General features: G+C 41.8%; 1 protein-coding gene across 4 annotated transcripts in view; it reads right to left on the bottom strand.

Annotated features, from left to right (window-relative positions):
- ncam1b (neural cell adhesion molecule 1b) overlaps positions 1-19,256 on the bottom strand; it is a 110,525-nt gene that overhangs the window by 25,959 nt on the left and 65,310 nt on the right. For all 4 annotated transcript variants that reach the window (XM_084442058.1, XM_084442061.1, XM_084442059.1 and 1 more), the window contains exons 2-7: positions 4,728-4,802; positions 4,040-4,249; positions 3,399-3,542; positions 2,976-3,113; positions 1,318-1,435; positions 491-651 (exon numbers count right to left, since the gene is read on the bottom strand). In XM_084442058.1, the coding sequence (XP_084298184.1) occupies positions 491-651; positions 1,318-1,435; positions 2,976-3,113; positions 3,399-3,542; positions 4,040-4,249; positions 4,728-4,802 (846 nt within the window). The remainder of the gene's footprint in view (positions 1-490; positions 652-1,317; positions 1,436-2,975; positions 3,114-3,398; positions 3,543-4,039; positions 4,250-4,727; positions 4,803-19,256) is intronic.

The raw sequence follows: 19,256 nt of genomic DNA, 5'->3' as shown, positions 1-19,256 counted from the left end.
TGTGTGTGTAGTTGTTGAGAGGGACCAATGCGGTAAATCTATGATTTGTCGGCCTTTCCAAATGTTTTGGTAATGGAGACAGTGTTTCCATGTGTTTTTCAGTATGTATAACATTTGATTATCATAGAAACTTGGTTTTATACAGAACATATCAACATCAGTAAATATTGGTTATCGGCCATAACAGCAATGTTAATATCTGTTATATGTATCGGCCAAAATGTTCATATTGGTGCACCCCTACTGTTATGCCAACATCACCCATCTGATAACTGCACAACTACTCTAATTACAGGCCTCTAATTCCTTTCTGACGAAGCACATCCTCAACACTGACTGCTTGCTCTAACACACATCCACTCTGTTTCTCTCCTTCCCATAACACACGGGAGGCTAACAACCTCCTAAATGGAATCGTCCCCTTCCCCTCCGCTGCCTGATTGACAGAGACAAGGTTAATTATGAGAGAGAGCTGAAGTGCTCCTCTTACCAAACACTCTCAGGCTGAGCTCCTCATTGCTCTCCCCAGCCTTGTTCTTGGCGATGCAAGTGTACTCTCCCTCATCCAACTTCGCCACATCCATTATTGTCATCTCGGACCCGTCCTCGTTAAAACTGTACTTCTCTTCTGCCTCCAGAAGCACTCCATTCCTGAGGAAGGCAGAGCAGAAGACAGGCAAGCACATAGAGATCATTGCTCTGATGATTACAATCAGCTCTCATCAAACCACAGAGTGGCTTCTAAGATACAGGGAATAGTGTTTCTGTCACAATGTCTGCTGTGGCTCTGTAAGAATGAATGAATTAATGACAAACGTATTCTTCTCTCATTGAAGTAGGCTAGTTCAATAACGCTTTTCTGAATGTGCAATTAGTTCCTACCAAATTAGTTTAAGTTTATAATTTTCTGTGTGACACTGAGTAAATCTTTGAAATGAAGCTAGGGTGTTTTCATCCACACTTGTCTGACAGGGACGATGACCCTTGAAGTCGAGGTTTAAGTGAAGATAATTGCACTGTGGTCTTTGACAGAGAGAAGGTGAAAGAGAGAACAAAAGAGTAAGATGGAGAGCAAGGGGTGGATTTGGGGGACGGTTCTTTGGCGACAAAGTCGTGATTTTGAATTGAAACCTTTATTCATTCAGAGGAGTCGGTGTGAAGTACAAGCTGATAAAAGTGTGGTGACAAGTTTCTCAAATCTTTTGTACGTACTCTATGTAAGAGGCTCAAAAGTGTGTTGGCAAGTTTCAGCCTCTCAAATGAATGTGGACATGTGAGCGGCTCGTGGCTTGGTAGTGCAAGAGTATGCGTGCTTACCGTGCCCATGTCACCATGGGCTCTGGGTAGCCATCAACAGCACAAGACAACATGGCTGCCTGGCCCACATCTGCTGTGGCATTGACCTCCGACTGCCACACCCTGATGCTCGGGGCCACTGGGGAAGAGAGAGGAAAAAAACAAATGTATATAGAATCAGGAGAGATTATTATAGACCATTTCAATGGAATATTCGGTCCCTCTGGCAACTGGTCCAAACAAACTTCCTGTTTTGAATATGAACCTTCCATAAAATGGTCTTACCATTTCATGGAATGTTCATATTAAAAACAGGAAGTTTGTTTGGACCAGTTTCCCTAGTGACCGAGAATTCTATTGATATGGTCTAGAGCAGGGGTCTCAAACTCAAATTGGCTTAGGAGGGCCACTTCAATGTCAACTTCAAGTACTACTAACTATAAGAAAGTGCAATATTTCTGAAAATGTAATTTTTAATTTCCATAACTACTGTAGACTCACAAGTCAGTCTCTAAATGTTGCGAGACTATTCCATAACTATCATTTTCATCATACAAATTCAAACCGGTTTCTATACATTTTAATACTGTATATTTTAACAGTTAGTGAAAATCTTTTTTCCTTACTTTTATTTTATCTTGAATAGCCTACATTTGTACTTTATTCTATTTCAGCTGCAAGATGCCTCACTACTGTAAGCCTGCCCTGGACCTGGACTTGCATTTATTAAAGTTCAAGTTTGTTTCCATTTCTTGCCAGACACTTGAATACATCTGTAGGCTACTATTCTATTTTTTACCAGACACTTATCTTGAAAGACTGCTGATGCGTTAGCCCTCTCAACTGTGTGCTGTGCTGTGCGTTTTTTCCTCTCGTCTCCCTATGACTCACACTGTTCTCCATGTTTAGTAATGAATAATGCTTGACATTATATTCCTTTAGAACGGCGACTTTTTTCTTGCATATCAGGCAGGTAGCATTTCCATTGTACTCCACAAAATATACTGCAATGTCCATCTTTCTTGAAACTGTCTGTGTTCCTAACGTTAACCATGAAAACAGCATCTCGTTGGCAAGCTGCATTATGTTCATAGTCGCGTGCGGATTTGATTGCACCTGTGACTGTACTGTACTGTATGCAGCATTCACATCGCGCGCTGCCCCACGTTTGAGCGACTTGAATTTCGCATTGTAGGCCTGCCTGCCGGCACCGTGTACAATAACCTATTTTGCGGGCCGGATTACATTATATTTCTGACATCATGTACCGGGCCAGATGGAGGGGTGGAGGGGCCAGAAATGGCCCGCAGGCCGGGAGTTTGAGACCCCTGGTCTAGAGGGAGGCTCAGGAGGTAGAATTGGTCATCCAATGATGGCAGGATGGGCAGTTTGAATCCTGCCTCCTCCTACATGTCGTTGAGCAAGACACTGAACCCCACATTACTCCCAAGGAGCAGGCTAGCACCTTGCAAGGTAGCTGCCGCCATTGGTGTGTGAATGTGTATGTGAATGGGTGAACGAGAAGCCATTGTAAAGCGCTATACTGTATAAGTGCAGTCCATTTACCATAATATAGATACAAAATATGTCCACCTTAAGACCACCTTATGTATGTATGTATGAGACCGGGGAGTACAGTTGGTTGATGGAATACAGAGAGAAAGAGGAAGAGGGCTGACCGTTGACGATGACCTTGATGATCCGTAAATCGATCTCCCCGCGGACCATGAGGCGACCCTCACAGGTGTACGAGCCCTCATCTGTCTTCTTGATGCCACGAATCTGCAGGTGGTTGTTGCTCAGGATCCTAAACCGAACTGTCCAGAGAAGGATGATCAGAAAGATTAATGTACATCAGAGGAACATTAAGATAACTGGACAGAGAAAGATGGATGGTCCCCGGTCCCACAGTTCTAAAAACTCTTACTCGAATGAGGTAATGCAAAAGTGTTTTAGAGCCCATTCACAGCCGTCAGTTCTGGTCTGGATGGAAAAGAGAGTCTGACAGCTCGAGGGGGGGGGGGCGGAGTGGATAGAACCGACACTCAGAGAGGTGGAAACAGGAAGTGTTTCCGTCCGTCCGGGAGGTGTTTTAGTCTTACCATCTTTCGCCAACTGGATCTTAACCCCTTTATGCTTCCAGATGATGGTGGGGGGTGGCGAGCTGATGACATCACATATGATGTCAGCGTTGTCCGTTTCGTTAAACTCTTGGGGGGAGGGGGCGCGTTGGAAGGTGATTCTTTCTAGAGGACGAGAAGCAAGGAGTTTACTCAGCAATGTAAAACTATTGTCTAAGCCGATGTAGAACATGTATCGGTTCATTTGACTGATATCACACCATTTTTTCTAATGGCTTCCACCACTAACATGGGAAAGTTATGCCTGGGAATTCGAGCACGATTTCTTTGATGGACGTTTCCTAATGCTAGGCAATCATGGGAAATAAAACTCATTATTCAGAGGCAATGCACAACAGGCAGGGTCATTAGGCACTGCTTTCTTTAATAGTCTTCTGAGGGCTTATTGGAATGATGAAAAATCCATCTCCACTTGAAACGGAAAATAAAGACATGTTGCCCTCCAGCTGTCAATACAATTCTGTATCTTTATATGTATTCTTTACGACTCTCCACATTGAAAAATGCAACTAGCTTTTCCTCCTTTAAGAACTTGATGTATCCTTATATCATTTAACCAGACCACTGAGTATAATATGAAGAAGAATACATTTAGGGCTTACGGTAGATTTTGACGTTGACCGTGGACTCTGCTTGCTGGTGTCCGTTGGTGGCCACACACTTATACGTCCCGGCGTTGTCCACGTCGGCGTTGTAGAGCGTGAGGATGGATGTTGACTCGTCACTACGGCTCACAGTGACGCCTGGTCTGTTGGGCTCTATCCTGTCCCCGCTTGGCGCAAACCAGTCGATTTGCTTGGCAACGCCAACCGCTGCACACAGACACATAGTTTGATTATTAGGTACATCATAATACTGTAACATGGGCTTCCACCATAACGTCTCTTCCAGAACAGTGAGAGAGTACTTGCACTACAGTCCCAGCAGGAAACAAACTCAGAGTATTGGCTTTGTTGCCACTTAAGCCACAAAGGCCATTATCACAGCATGCTGTAATGTTGGGGTGTGAAGTCTCTGGAATACTGATGCAGACACGGTTCAGCTGCCTAGGCTATCTACAGTACAGTATAAAATGTCCTTCACAAGGTTACTGTTTCCTTGTTCCTGCCATATTCCATGACCCGACATCTGTGGCTGTCAGGCACATAGCATCTGAGAACAACTAATTGTGTTGGAAAAAAAAACATGAATATCTATGAACTAAGGGTATAGAATACCTTTCTGTCAAAGGTATTCTATACAGAGTTGGGGCATGTACTGTGGATGTCATGATACAGTTGGTAAGCTTACCTTCACACGCAAAGAATTTGGACTCTCCGACGCTGATCTCTCCCTGGCTGGGGGTGATCTGCACATCCAGAGCAACTGAGAAAAGAAAAGAGATATCACTGAGATACTTGGGAGATAGGTTACACAGAGGCCAGGACAAGCCAACAGGGAGCAAGAAAGAGAAAGAGAGAGAGAGAGAGAGAGAGAGAGAGAGACATTTCACTCATCGTGTTCAGCTTATGTCTGCAGCTCTGCTTCTGTAAAATTCAGGGCCTTTGCAAGTTTTTACCAGTACTTTTCATGAATTCCATAGCAGTAGTCTTATCTGCTTACTCACTCTGCTAGCTCAGCAGCCGGTTTTTATGAGAACCAGCAGTGCTGCCACAGCTAATGACATGTTTTTTTTTCTTCTTTCAATCACATCTGCACAGCAGACTGCCTACATAGTGTCTACTTACACTGCAATGTAGACACTAAGCCTATATTCTACATTCTAGACATGATCTAGGCTATGCAGAGCAGCAACAGCAGGGTGATATGTGACTTTTTGCACTATATTTGTATCACTGCACTTTACGCGCCCTGTCATGCACTGTCCTGTCCTTGCACTTATCCATTGTTGTTTTGTTGTAAGCACCACAGTGCCTGAAAAAAAATCCTATGTATGTAAAAGTACAATGGCAATTCTGATTCTGATATACAGTATAGATTTAAGGCAGGGGGGTTGAAGGAAGATAAGTCTGTATGAGACTGCCTGCCAGTGTGTCTGCCTGAGGTGATACATCTCTGTGGTGATGGCGGAGAGCTGAATGCAGGTGTTTCAGCTCTCACTGACAATGCGGACGGGCAGAATCAGAAGCAGACCAGATCAATAGCCTAGATTCAATCAGAAACATATCTATTAGATATCTATTCCAAGCCCTGCTCAGAAAGACCCCTGGCAGACTGCGGTTCAACTCTTTACTTAATGAATCGACAGAGCATGGCAGGGAGCTGGTGGTGGTGGTGGTAGCATAGGAGTGAGACCATCCATTTTGCATGTTAGACCACAGAGACTGGGAGAGCCTACGCAGAGCAACAGTCTCACTGAGCAGAAAATCAAGGAAGGGGGGTTCAATATTCTGGCAGTACATTCATTTTGCCTATACTGTGGGATATGTCCTATTCAATTGTGATAGGGGGGTGACTGATGTACTGTATCATGCATGTGTGCCTTGTAGGGTTGAACGGTTTTCCGGTATTTCCGATACACCGAGATGCTATAAAATCTGGACGGTGTAGTCAGCAAAACCGTCGAAAGAATTCTGATACAGTTTCTGTTTTTTTTATTTTTTTTATTTCTTTTTATTATTATTATTATCATTATTATTTAATTGTGTTAAATTGCCCACCGCTAGATGAGGTGAGGACATCAGCAAAAATATGTATGACTGTGTGATTTTGGTCTTTTTTCCCCTTTTTTCTCAGGCCTTCCCTAAATTCCTAAATTAAAGGTATAATATGTTATATGTGGATTAAAATAAAATAAAAAATAAAAAATACTACATCCATAGGGCTTTGCGAAGGCTGCAGAGTAAAAGTATTGCTTTTCCATAAAAAATTATATTTTGCCTGAAATTATTACATTATGAAATTTTGCGGCACGACAATGACACTCTGTTGATATCATACCAGCCAATAGTATTACAGCGTTGGTACTGCGCACTGGGTTGCCAGGTACTATTCTAGCTTCACCACTGTGAGATTAGCAGTAGCCAGCAAACGTTATACTTCCATAAATTAGCAGCATTATAGATGTTGGTTAGCATCAAGTGTGTGTGCGACTATAAAACGGCAGCTTTTCCGTCCACTTCCGCTCACTCTTTTCAGCTAAACGTTTGGTAAAATGGTCGAGTTTTGTCATCCTGCTTCTCCGCCTGAGCACCGGCGAACCGTGCGAAACGAATCTCAAAAGCTCAGTAACCGGAGAAGGAGCAAAAGTTGGATAAATATCGGGCCAGCCATTGCTCGTTGGACGGAGTTTATGGAGTTTCATGGGATAAAGTCGCATGGTGACATGGCTACTTTTCTACTAGACTGGTAAGCTAGCTAACTAGCTATCGTTATCTTTCTTGGAATCTGCATAGTCAGACCTAAAGTTATCTCCACAGTACAGCATCTAACGTAACTTATTACATGGCACTCTGAAATACTTGATTGTGATTACTGATTAGTGTAACGGTATGTTCCTCTCAGAGTGAAGATCTTATCACAGTATGACTGAAACAGTGCATTCTCTGGCATTTTGGCAACCAATATGTTGTGTTGTTGCAGTTCTTATCTTTAGACACTAGATGGGGGAAATAATCCACATACAACATATTATACCTTTAAGCTGATTATTCTTTAGTATTAATTCGTATCTTACTAGTAATTCATTATTCACCAGTTATTCTATATGGTATTAGGATATCATTTAGTCTTTTTCATGTGGGCCTGAGGCCCAGCAGGCCCAAATCCACCAAACTTGTTTGGTGGAGTTTGCGCCAGACTAGGCCTATATGATATGATCCCATTTTTTCTGACTATATAACAATTAGTATTAATGCCCTCGCCTTTTTATTAATTACACCCGTGTTTACCTACTGTAGGTATCCTATTACAAAAACGCACTAATCAGTCCGACTCCAACACTTCCACAACTCTACCAGCAAAAAGGAGTGCTCTGGAGAACTGTTTTAATAACTGCACCATAGCTGGAAATGTTCAAATAAACGTGAACCACCTGAATTACGCCTGTATAGGCTAATGTGAACAAGGCCTACCCAAATAGTCTAGATAGCCTATGTTGAAAAAGATATAAGGTACGCACATCCGCATTGAAATCCAGGTGCTGGACAGAGAAACGTAAGCAATAAAAGATAGATTGTCCGCATCACTAGTATATCTCCCAATTGATTTATTAAGTTAACACCCTAGCGTGTGTAACGTTTAGAACCTTCCCGGCTCTTCCTCAGACTCACAAGAGTTGAAACACAAAGCACCTTTAGTACCTGGCTGGCCAGGTCACATGACCTGACCCGGCTGGGTTACATGAAGCAATCACAAACGATAATAGAGAGAAAAACAAAGAAATGAATACATTTAAAAAAACAGACAATACTTAGGACAATACATAGACACATAGTGAAAGTAACCGGATTACCGGTTAACCCCTCCCACCACTAATGGACAGTGAGACATTTGCTGTAGTCGAAATGTTCGGCGCGCATACGCTACTCCTCCCACTTGCATGATCTTGGAAAAAAACATAAAAAATGACAGTAATATGTGGGCTAAACTTCCTTTAAATTTCGATTAGCTCCACAAAAATAATCTATGAGGGAAATATACACTGGTGTTACTGCTGCTCAGTATGAGTCCAGCAGCTTCAGCTAGACCACTATTAATCCACTTTCACGGTGCGCACAGAGATATCCCAATCCTATTTCCAACAGCGTGGACGTAAACATCAGTGAAAGCATAGTATCCAAAAACAGCAATTCTAGTTTACGGGGCCCATTCAGCCTGCTCCCACTCATCATCCCAGCCACCCACTCCTGATGGCGAGGAGCAGCCTGAGGCCAACCACTGCACTGTATGTAGGCTATATACTGTAGTCTCATTCACCAGCCTCTTTTGTTTTTCACAGTTCAGAGTAAAGCTGTAAGCCTGTGGGTCGATGAGACCTGACCGATCTGTGTCACTCGAAGCTCGTTCCTTGCTTTAGTAGGTCACCCTTGCGTCTGAGTCGGGGGACTGTGGGACTCATCTCACATCAATCGCCTTTAACGGGACATGTTTGTTTAGAACACAGTACTGTAGATTGAGCTGCGGCCTGAACTGGCAATATGCTTTCTCAATACGGTGTATTAGAAAAATCACACAGAACATCTTTTTCTGTAGCTCTGCACAAATGAAACACCAAAAACAAAGATTGTTTGTCAACAATTATGTATTAGGTAGGTAGTCAGCCAAACTGCAATACTTCATCCTACCACGTGGTGAGAGCAACAACGACAGTGGTAAAACAATATTACAACCTGCAACAGTAGAGCATTGCTACAGGTAGGGATGTCAATTTTAGGCATTTTTCTTTATCGATAATTGGTAATGTTAACGATCAGTTAATCGATGAATTCAATAAAAATGCTATAATAATATTATTATTAATAATAATAATAAAATTCATTTTTGTTCCTCAATCCGTTTTATTATTTTCTCATCAACATTCCTCAATCAGTTTTATTCATTTCTCAACATTAGGAATTAAGTTATTAAAATGAAAATAAAACATTAACATTCCTCCAAAATGAACTTGGTTAATAAGGAAAAACTAATTATTCTGTTATTCTAACGAAATCTGCACATCTGACATTTAGCGGCATACTTGTTCTTGTTAAGGAAGATCAGCATGTCGACGTGTTCGGGTGTGAGTTCTATTAATACATCCATGGTCGGGAGCGGAACCTGGTAACAAGCAGTCCAGCGTTAGAAAATACCTTCTCTGATGGCACTGATGTCGCGGGAATGCAGAGGTACTGGCATGCTAACTGTGTCAATCTGGGGAATCTCGTGGCGTTAAGGTTCCACCAGTCTTCCTGATTTGTATTCAGTTGTGGGGGCATGTCGCGTAAAAGTTCTCAACCTCCATGTCCATGTTGCCAATAGCAGGAGCGGCTGCGTACTGCTCGCCCAAAAGAAGAGCCATATGGCTGAGACATTACGCATGGCTGCAGCTTCAGCTCCCGGTGCTGGCTGAGCGTCTGCATCGAGAAAGCAGAAGGATGAACTGAGCTTAGCTGACAAGAAAAGAGCATGGCTATCTGGTGGTGGGCGTAAGAAAGTTAGCTTGGAGCAAGAAGTATAAGGTGGTCTTAAAGGACAATGCTCGTTTTTGACAACCTGGACCTTATTTACGGCATATTATAAGACGTTTCACTCACCGAGATAACTTTGGTGTAATTCGGAGGCCTGTAGAAGAAATTTAAAATCCAGCGCGAGCCAAGTATATCCATGTAATGGCGGCGGACGGGGCACTGAGAATGCAGCTTCTAAAAAATCTATTTTCTGCTGTGAAACGGTTGTTTTCATCAATCTGTCTATATGAATCGCTAGTTGTATGTTGCTGTAGCCTACTGTCACGTTTAATTTCTTTGTTACTTTAATGTCGAGCCCAAAACGCAAACGAGTCTGCTGCGCGAGAGCTGCATTCCTTGGTAGCCAGAAAGCGCGTCTCAACCTGAAGCAGAGGAGCTAGGAGATATAATTGTATTTCAATCATATATCATCCAACTGTAGAATTGAGGTGACCGCAATTTTGCATAGTCTACATTTCCACACTCAAATGGCCTACTTGCGACTGCTATTCAGTGTTCGTATTCTGTTCTTAGCTGAGAACAAATCCCAGATGAGAAACCATTGGTGAATGCCAGAATTTTCTTTGAAACGGCGTAAGTACAGTTTTGGTCTTAAGAACTTCTTTACTTCGTTGGTGAATGAACCCCAGTATCTCTATTACCAAAACATTCAGAAAAGCTGATAAATCATAGACAAATAATTATCTGCTGTTCACATTGGCCCCGTTTTGCACATCGGACCGATACCGATATTAAAAAATGACTAACATCGGCTGATACCGATATAATATATGAGCCAATATATTGTGCACCCCTAATGTGTTGTCTTAGTTTTGCTTATAGACTATGTCAATACACAATATACAAGATGATGTACAAAATACACAATATAATACAAAAGACTTAAAATTATAGGCAGTTATACTGTAGCCTAGAGTAGGCCTACTGCTAGACGAATTGAGTTTGCTTGCTCAATGACGCCTCCTGGCGGTTATTGTGCAACACTGAATAAGGAGGTGGTCGTCTGGACGCTCTGTTAAAACTTTGCTGCCGTTGTCGTTCTTGCTCTCACCACGTGGTAGGACGAAGTATTGCAGTTCGGCTGACAGTAGGCTATGTAATAGACTCAGTAATTTCACCATAGGCAAGCCCTACAGTACAGTCATCATAAAAACATTTAACAGACTTCACCACGTGCACCGTGCTAGTAGGGCTGTAACGATTATGAATTTTGCTTAAAGTCCAGGTTAACCCAGTTCAAATTTTTGTTATGAGCTTCACACACCACAGGAAAACATGTCATTAACCACCCAGCCAAATCTGAGTGATTAAAAATGTTGCTAAGTATATAAAATAAGGCTTCAAAATCGGTTAAAAATCAGCAGCATTCTCTGGTCTGAGACTGTGGGGGCGTGTCTGCTGAAGGCACCGAAGCCACACCCAATTGCGTGGGGAGGGGTTGTGGAGGGAAGAACCTGTCAAATAGTACCGTTCTCTGGTCTGCATATTGTCACACTGGCACGCCGTCTCTTTTGTGGTAGGAAGGCACAGCTTTGTGAAAACAGAGAGGAGTTAAAATTACACTTGTCTAATGAGTCAAACGCACAGATGCTTCCTCCTAACCTACCTCCTGACAAACAACACAGGTAAAACTGTAGCTACTCTATACCAACGCGCCAGTGTTACTGCCCTTAGATGCAAAATACAAAAACAGGCAACGAGGAATGTATGAGTCTGTCCCTATTTTCTCCCTGCCACCTCCTGACCCATTCCTATCCCTCCCAGGCGATCCTGTCGTCCCTTGGGATCAATGGAAAAAGTTGTTTAAAATGTACCTTTTAGTCACTGGCTTGAACAGCGCTGATAGCGCGAAGAAGCGTACACTACCGGAGTTGATAATCGGGACAGACTAATCCACTCTCGTTGGCAATGTTATGTGTGAGAATAACGAGCACTCGGCTTCAACTTTCCCGCAACATATCCAACATATGTTGGATGGAATGTTCAGCCAGTAGCCGAGCACCACTTCACTGGGAGAGGGTGCGTCTTTCTCCAGCTGCAGCTGGTCTACCTAACCATCCCCCTCGCTCCCGCCTCCCGGTCTCCCGCTGGAGAAATATACTGTAACCAGTGAATCCATACGCACATCAGGTGCCACAAATATGGCAGGCAGTTTCTGTATAGTTAACGCTTATAGTCATAATATATCATCTGTAACGTTATTTGGTGGGTGGTCGCCTGGTCGGTGCTGCTAGCTATGTTAGCTAGACTAAGGTTATATACAGTACACACTCCCATCTGCAACAAACTACATAGCTAATGTTAGCTGCTATAATTCCTCCTAAGATAACATATAATTCATCATAGCTGACATTACCACATAAATGTCAAGACACATATTTTGTAGATTAACGTAGCAGTGTATTTTCCTATTGCTTACGTTACCTAGCTAACGTTATAACGTTAATTAGCTATAAAGCACACAAGGCAGCGGTGTCGGCACCAAAGGTTGATGCGACAGGAGGAGAATGGAGGCCGGGGAGGGAGATGGTTGGCTCCGCCGAAATCACCAGGACCAGTCGTGAGTCCGTGAAACCCAAAAGCCTCATATTATAATTGCAGAAGCTTTCGGGGGTGAAATGTTTGCTGCAGAGGCGGGCGCTAGCGGTGACAGACTCCTCTGTAACACCATGGCTCTTCAAAAATGCTAACCATTTGCTTCTCATTTCAGCTTTTCTCGGGAGTTCAAAGAAGGAGACCTTATCATCCCATTCCTGCTGGCATCCAGGAAGGATGCATTTTCGTTTAGTTTTATGCATAGGCATTGCTAACTAAGAAAAACTAGCTAATTCTAGACTGCTGGTTAAAACTTGCTAAACTTTATTGGAATTCCTGAAAGATTCAAAATGCTGTATTGTAAATGGAAGAATATCCCCTGAAAATGATAATTTTACATCAATCTCCACAAAAGGGAAGGCAGTTGTTGATTACATTATTACCCCTCATGACTGCCTACACACATGTACTGAGTTCAATGTCCTTACTCCAAATGAGTTGGTGGAAAGTGTGGGAGTTGACTGCATCTCACTAGTTGGGGATCGCTGTAGGATACCTGACCACTCTGTCTTGAGTCTGTCATTTCAGGCTGGAATTCAATCCTGTCAGAACATTAATGATAGGCCTACATGCACATCTGATCATTATAGCAAACGAAGATCCAGAAAATTACCTGAGAATTTCCTTTCATCCAGTTTATGTTGTAATGCTCTATTGGAGCTTATTGATCAACTTGAAATACAACAAAAAACTCAAACGGGTATTGACTCATGGTATAAATTATTTTGTGATATGTTATATAAGGAATTAGATTATAATGTTAAGGTGAAACCTATAAATGCCATCAGAAAAAAGGAAAATCTCAAAAAGGATAAACCATTTTGGAATGAGGAACGGGACACATTGTGGTCACAGATGAGGTTGTCTGAGAAAAGATTTCTAAAATGTAGGCCTAAGGGAAATAAAGAGTTGAAGAAAGATCTAAGAAATGAGTTTAAAGCTTGTCAATATAAATTTGACAAAAGATTACGGTCGATAAAACGTAGATTTAGCCGGGGGCTGGCTTTAGAATTGGAGCAACTTCAGACCAGTAACCCACAGCGGTTCTGGAGTGAGATAAACAAGCTGGGCCAGAAACGGGTTAAGCAAATTCCCATGGAAGTTGTACTGGAAAATGGAGAATGTTACAATCAAACTGACATTGTGTTAGGGAAATGGGAAAATGACTTTTCACTTTTATTTTCAGGCATTAACAGTCCTTCTATGTTTGATGATAGGTTTTTGAAAGAGACAATTTCCAGTAAAATGGCCCTGGAGGAGGAAATGCAGAGGGATTCATACTCCCCTAACCAGTATTTGAATGCCCGTCTTACCCTAGAGGAGGTTAGAACTGTTATTCAGCGTGCTAAACTTAAGAAAGCAACAGGATTTGATGATTTGTCTAATGAAGTTCTGAAGTCACCTAAACTGTTTCAAATTTTATATAAACTCTTCCATACCTGTTTTGAGAATGGTATTGTTCCCTCTGAATGGTACAAATCTATAATCAAGCCCATCTCCAAATCTACCAAACTTGACCCCAAAATCCCACTGAACTACAGAGGGATTAGTCTCATTAGCACTGTTTGTAAATTGTATTCCTGCATTCTAAATAATAGGCTCACCCACTACTTGGAACTGTCTGCTCAGCTTGTAGATGAACAGAATGGCTTTAGGAAAGCCAGGGCCTGTATAGACCATATTTACACTGTCTCTACAGTGGTCCGGGCTAGAATCCAAGAGAGAAAACCAACTTTTGCATGTTTTATTGACTTTCAGAAGGCATTTGATTGGGTGAATAGAGACCTCCTTGCTTTTAAACTAATTCAAATGGGAATTGATGGGAAATTCTATGCTGCCATTAAAGCGCTCTATCAGGCTCCAGTAGCCTGTGTACAGGTTAATGATCTTAGGACCGGCTGGTTCCCAACCCCTTATGGTGTAAAGCAGGGAGACATTCTCTCACCTACCCTATTTGCCTTATATGTCAATGATTTAGCTTTACAGATAAGACATGCTAAACTTGGGGTAAAAGTGGAAGATATATTCTTGAGCGTCCTATTATACGCGGACGATATAGTTCTTCTGGCTGAAACAGAAGATGACCTCCAGAACATGTTGAATATTGTTCAGTTATGGTGTACTAAATGGAGACTAGCAATAAATCAAGAGAAGACCCAGATTGTTCATTTCAGAAAGAAAGGTGTGCAGAGAAGTGTACACCATTTTTGTTTTGGTTCATCCCCACTGTCCTATGCTGGGCTTTATAAATATCTTGGTTTTACATTTGATGAGCATATGGATTTTGAATTTGGCATTAAATCACTTGCAGAGTCAGCAGGCAGAGCCTTAGGATCAGTGCTGAACAAAGTGAAAGTCTGTAAGGACCTAGGCTTCTATGCATATTCTCAATTGTATCAATCTTGTGTGTGTCCAGTGATGGACTATGCAGCTGGGGTATGGGGATCCAAAGTGCATACTTATTGTAACAATATTCAGAATAGAGGGATTCGGTGCTTTCTTGGTGTGCACAAACTGACTCCAAACTTGGCCATCTGTGGGGATATGGGTTGGGAACCTTGTGTAGTTAGACAGAAAGGTGATATGGTACGTTTATGGAACAGACTAATTAGAATGCCTGAGGACAGGTTAACAAAAAAAGTGTTCAACTGGGACCTCAATCACAACTACCCGTGGGCTAGGGAAATGTTGTCTATTTTTTATCAAAGTGATTTTCACTATGTTTTCAGAAACAAACTACCATGTGATGTTTCTCAATTTAAAAATAAAATGTTTCTGATCCATAAGGAGAAATGGGCAGCCGATATTTGGCTCAAACCTAAACTCCGCATATATGCTCTTATTAAAGAAAACTATAGTTCTGAACCATATGTTTATTTGAATCTCACAAGAGCTAAACGGTCAGTTTGTGCACAACTGAGATCTGGGACCCTCCCTCTAGCAATAGAAACAGGCAGATTCAATGGAGTTCCAGAAGAAGACCGGTTGTGCTTATTATGTGATCTTGGTGAAATAGAAAGTGAAATCCATTTTATGTTTTATTGTCCTTTGTATGATGATCTGAGACAGGTATTGTTTGAAAAAATGTTCTGTGCTCATCCTGAAGCATTTTGGCTACAAGACGAATTTAGACTTGAATTATTCTTTAAAAAGGGAGTTTTTGTTGTTTCTCAATTCATTTGTAAAGCATGGGAGAGAAGACAAAATGCATTATTTGTGTAATGTCTGTGTTGTCTGGCTGTATGTTGAAATTGTCAATCTATTTGTTTTTGTTTTTCTTTATGGTCGTGTCTCATAAGCCCATATGGGCTGGGCACCAAAAGTGGTGTGTGACACGGAAATAAAATAATCAATCAATCAATCAATCAATCTTATCAGCAATGCATCACTAACACATAGAATGTGTTTTTAAGCAGACTTTAACGATTAATTGTCAGAAAAATAATTGCGATTATTACAATAATTGTCGCATCACACCACTAGGGCCCCTTGCCGATCTGGCGACCTAGGCGGCCGCCTACTTCGCCTATGCCACGGGCCGGCCCTGGCACTGATGCTCATGTCCGCATGATTTGAGTGAGAGAGTGTGTGTTTGAGAGAGAGAGAGAGAGAGAGAGAAAGACAGACACCGAGGGAGTGAGTGAGGGTGGGTGGATTCCGGGTTCTGACTCATTTTTAGCCTAATAACACAAGTACTCAGCCTATGAAGTAAACCTGTGGTTTAAAACCACGCCTCTTTAATATCATGAATGTTAACATTTACATAGAATATATATCCTCCTCAATAAAAAAAAAGCATTGAAAAATTAAGATGAAATTAAATTTGGAGTATACAAATAGCACATGAAGTGGACAATGCATCAGTGCTTCTTTACTTCTTTAATACAGTCTCTTGTCATTATTTGCTATGAACATATAGGACAAATGCCAACAAGTTGAAGAATTCCATTGAACTAGGGTTGCTACCATATCAACTCTGCAACAGATTTTGATTTTATTAAAAAATAAATATATATATGATTATTTTTTTTAAACATTTTTTTCATAACCGCGGTTACAAAAAACAATCGCGGTCAAAAAAAATAATTGCGGTTTGACGATTATGTAATAATCGTTACAGCCCTACGTGCTAGTGATTAGTCCTACTGTCCGGTTTCTAATTGAGATCTCCTAGGTAATCCTTGCCTTGTGATATTGGTGCACAAACATCAAAGCTTCATAAGAGCAGCAGAGTATTGCTCATGTCCAGCAAGATTAGCTTCTCTGTTTGTCTAATCTCATGCAATGGAATCTCATCAACACACAGACATGTGCAATACCCACCCACTGGTGTGCACCTTGATAAGCTTTACAAAGTATCTGCCTAATTGCTCAGCATATGATTACTGAATAGACTGTTTATTCCGGCTCCTCTCTAGGCTGCAGTTGTATGGATTAGGAGTCAATTTACTGAAGCTCCCCACAAGGGCAGAATCAGATTTCTGAGAAAGATTGGCCCAGCTTCCAGTAGACGGAAAAGAGATGTTAGAGTAAAGCCCTCTCTATTTCTTATAACGTGGGACCAACGTGAGATTGGGAGTGGAAGAGCAATCACATGTTACAGTAGACAGTAAAAATGTCCATTCCCACATAGCACACTAGTATCAGTCAGACGGACACATACATGTGCACGCAAAGACACGCATGCATGCATGTACATACTGTAGTCACACACAGTAGCAAAATGGACACGAAAAGAGACTGGCATTACTCTGGCCTCCGCAGTGCCATTATGAATGGCCCAGACAAGCATATTTCCCCTATTCCGCTTGTAGTGTTTTTTCAAGAAGGTCACCCCAGCACTGTAATAACAGTGTCATCTCCACGGTAACAACCAAGGCTTTTCTTCTTTATTTTATTTCATTTTCCAAGCCCATCAAAGATACTAAATATGCTTTCTACATTTCCAGGCAGTCAATGATGCTTTTCAGCAGGTTAAGTCTAAAATGGTTAAAAAAAAATTTTAAAGGGGGGTGTATGTCAAAAGCTAGGTGAGGAAATGACAATGCAAAAAAGACAGTGATTTTGACTAGATTTGCTTATGAATATTAACCTTACACTAGTAACAGTAGCTTTGGTAGCGATATTATGCTTTTCCAGGTATTTCATTATCAGCTAGCCAAGTAAACCTATGGGAAATATCCTCCCTGGTCCTTTCAGATGACCACTGTAGAAGCTGTTCCCTCTCACGTACCCTCAGAAAAGCCCAGTGGAGTGTAGCGGAGCAGCTTGTCAGAACTGCCACCCTGCCTGCCAAACTGTTCTCATTAGTGCACAACCAATGCACTCATTTTCTTCTTCTATTAAAAGCAGTGACTGAAAGCAACTGCTTCCAGGTTTATTCAAGCAAAACCCCTTTCATCATCCTACTACAAGGACTCTGGCAAGCAGGCTGATGGCAGATCGATGAGGGTCCCTGAGGGATTACCATCACAGGATATCTCTCTCTCTAAGCCAGCCCCTTGTATTGATACATCACCCAAAAATATTTTTTACTATAAAATTATATATATATACACTATATTGTCAAATGTATTCGCTCATCTGCCTTTACACGCATATGAATTTAAGTAACATCCCATTCTTAATCCATAGGGTTTAATATGACATCGGCCCACCCTTTGCAGCAGAATTAGTATCGTTTTACTTTCAAGTATCGTTTCAGTATCGAGTAGTGTGATACAAAATTTGGTATTGGTATCGTAGTCAAAAATGTGGTATTGTGACAACACACACTCACACACACACACACAATCACTTCTCTCCTGCTTTCACTTATTGCTCATTTCACATGTCAACCCTGTCTTCTTTCTTTATGACTGCTGTATGGGAGTCTCCCTTAGACTGTGACTACATACTTGTGAAACTGGAATTTGAATCTTTTAGAAAGGTAGATTTTTATTTGTTATCTTTGTCTTTGTAAATATAGTGTGTGTACTGTATATATCAGGGTTTTTTATGCAGAGTGAAACTTAGGTTGTAGTTAATGTGAAAATGCATGTTAATAGCTCAAGGTCAGGTTCCGAACATTAAAGTTCTCTCTCGTTTACCATGCTTTGTGGGTGTGACTTCTTTGCCAATGTCATCCCCTTTCATAACCAAATGTGTTTATGATTAAATTGTTATTCTATCTTCTTGATTTTGATCTCCAAGTGCACCAGATTGATGCATTTAAATTTAAAATGTGCAACATTTTCTTCTGGGGTCCACCCCCCATAGACTCACAAAATCCTGTGGGAAACACTGGCAGTGTTATGTACAGTGTGTGGAATGTGTGTGCCGTAGAGGTATGTAAAACAATCGGACGTCATGTGCAAGTGGTGCAAGGGGTATAGAGTCAGTGTGGCGGGGCGGGCGTCATGGGTGACACAAGCCTTGTTAATGAGTTAAGTTATTTTTGTGGCATGTGGACCCGGTCCCGATGGACTGCAGTCTCCTGCCTGAGGGGAGTGGGTCAAAGACACCGTGACCAGGATGGAAGGGGTTGGCCACGATCTTATTGGCCCATTTTAGGGTCCTGGAGGCGTGCAGGTCCTGTAGGGATGGCAGTCTACAGCCGGTCACCAGCTCAGTGGAGCAGATGATGCACTGTAGTCTACCCTTGTCTTTGTCTATTGTGGCTGAGAACCAGATGGTGATGGAGGTGAGGATGGACTAGATGATGGAGGTGTAGAAGAGTTGCCTCTGGCATGTTGCATTTCTTCAGCTGCCTCAGGAAGCACATCATCTACATGTTCTATAGTTAGTCGGTTTCTTAGATGCCACCATTTTTTGCCAGGTTTGAAATAAACCTTTTTGAATGCATCCCTTTGTACCATTCATGGTAGCTACAGTAACATTAGTTTACCATATTTGTCACACAGGCTGCAGCAACCCGCTTTTTGCTAGCTAGCCAGTCAGGTTGTTTTGCCAGCTCAGTCAGCTACAGATAAAGCAAGACAGCCAAGGCAAAACATGCAGATAACTAAGCTATGATATTCTTGGCTCAACCCTTAAAGAAACATTTTAGCCCATCAGG

Source organism: Borostomias antarcticus, assembly GCF_949987555.1.
Source record: "Borostomias antarcticus genome assembly, chromosome: 1".
Classification (NCBI taxonomy): domain Eukaryota; kingdom Metazoa; phylum Chordata; class Actinopteri; order Stomiiformes; family Stomiidae; genus Borostomias; species Borostomias antarcticus.
The sequence above is the reverse complement of the archived record's forward strand: the minus strand, read 5'-3'. Positions and strand labels throughout refer to the sequence as shown.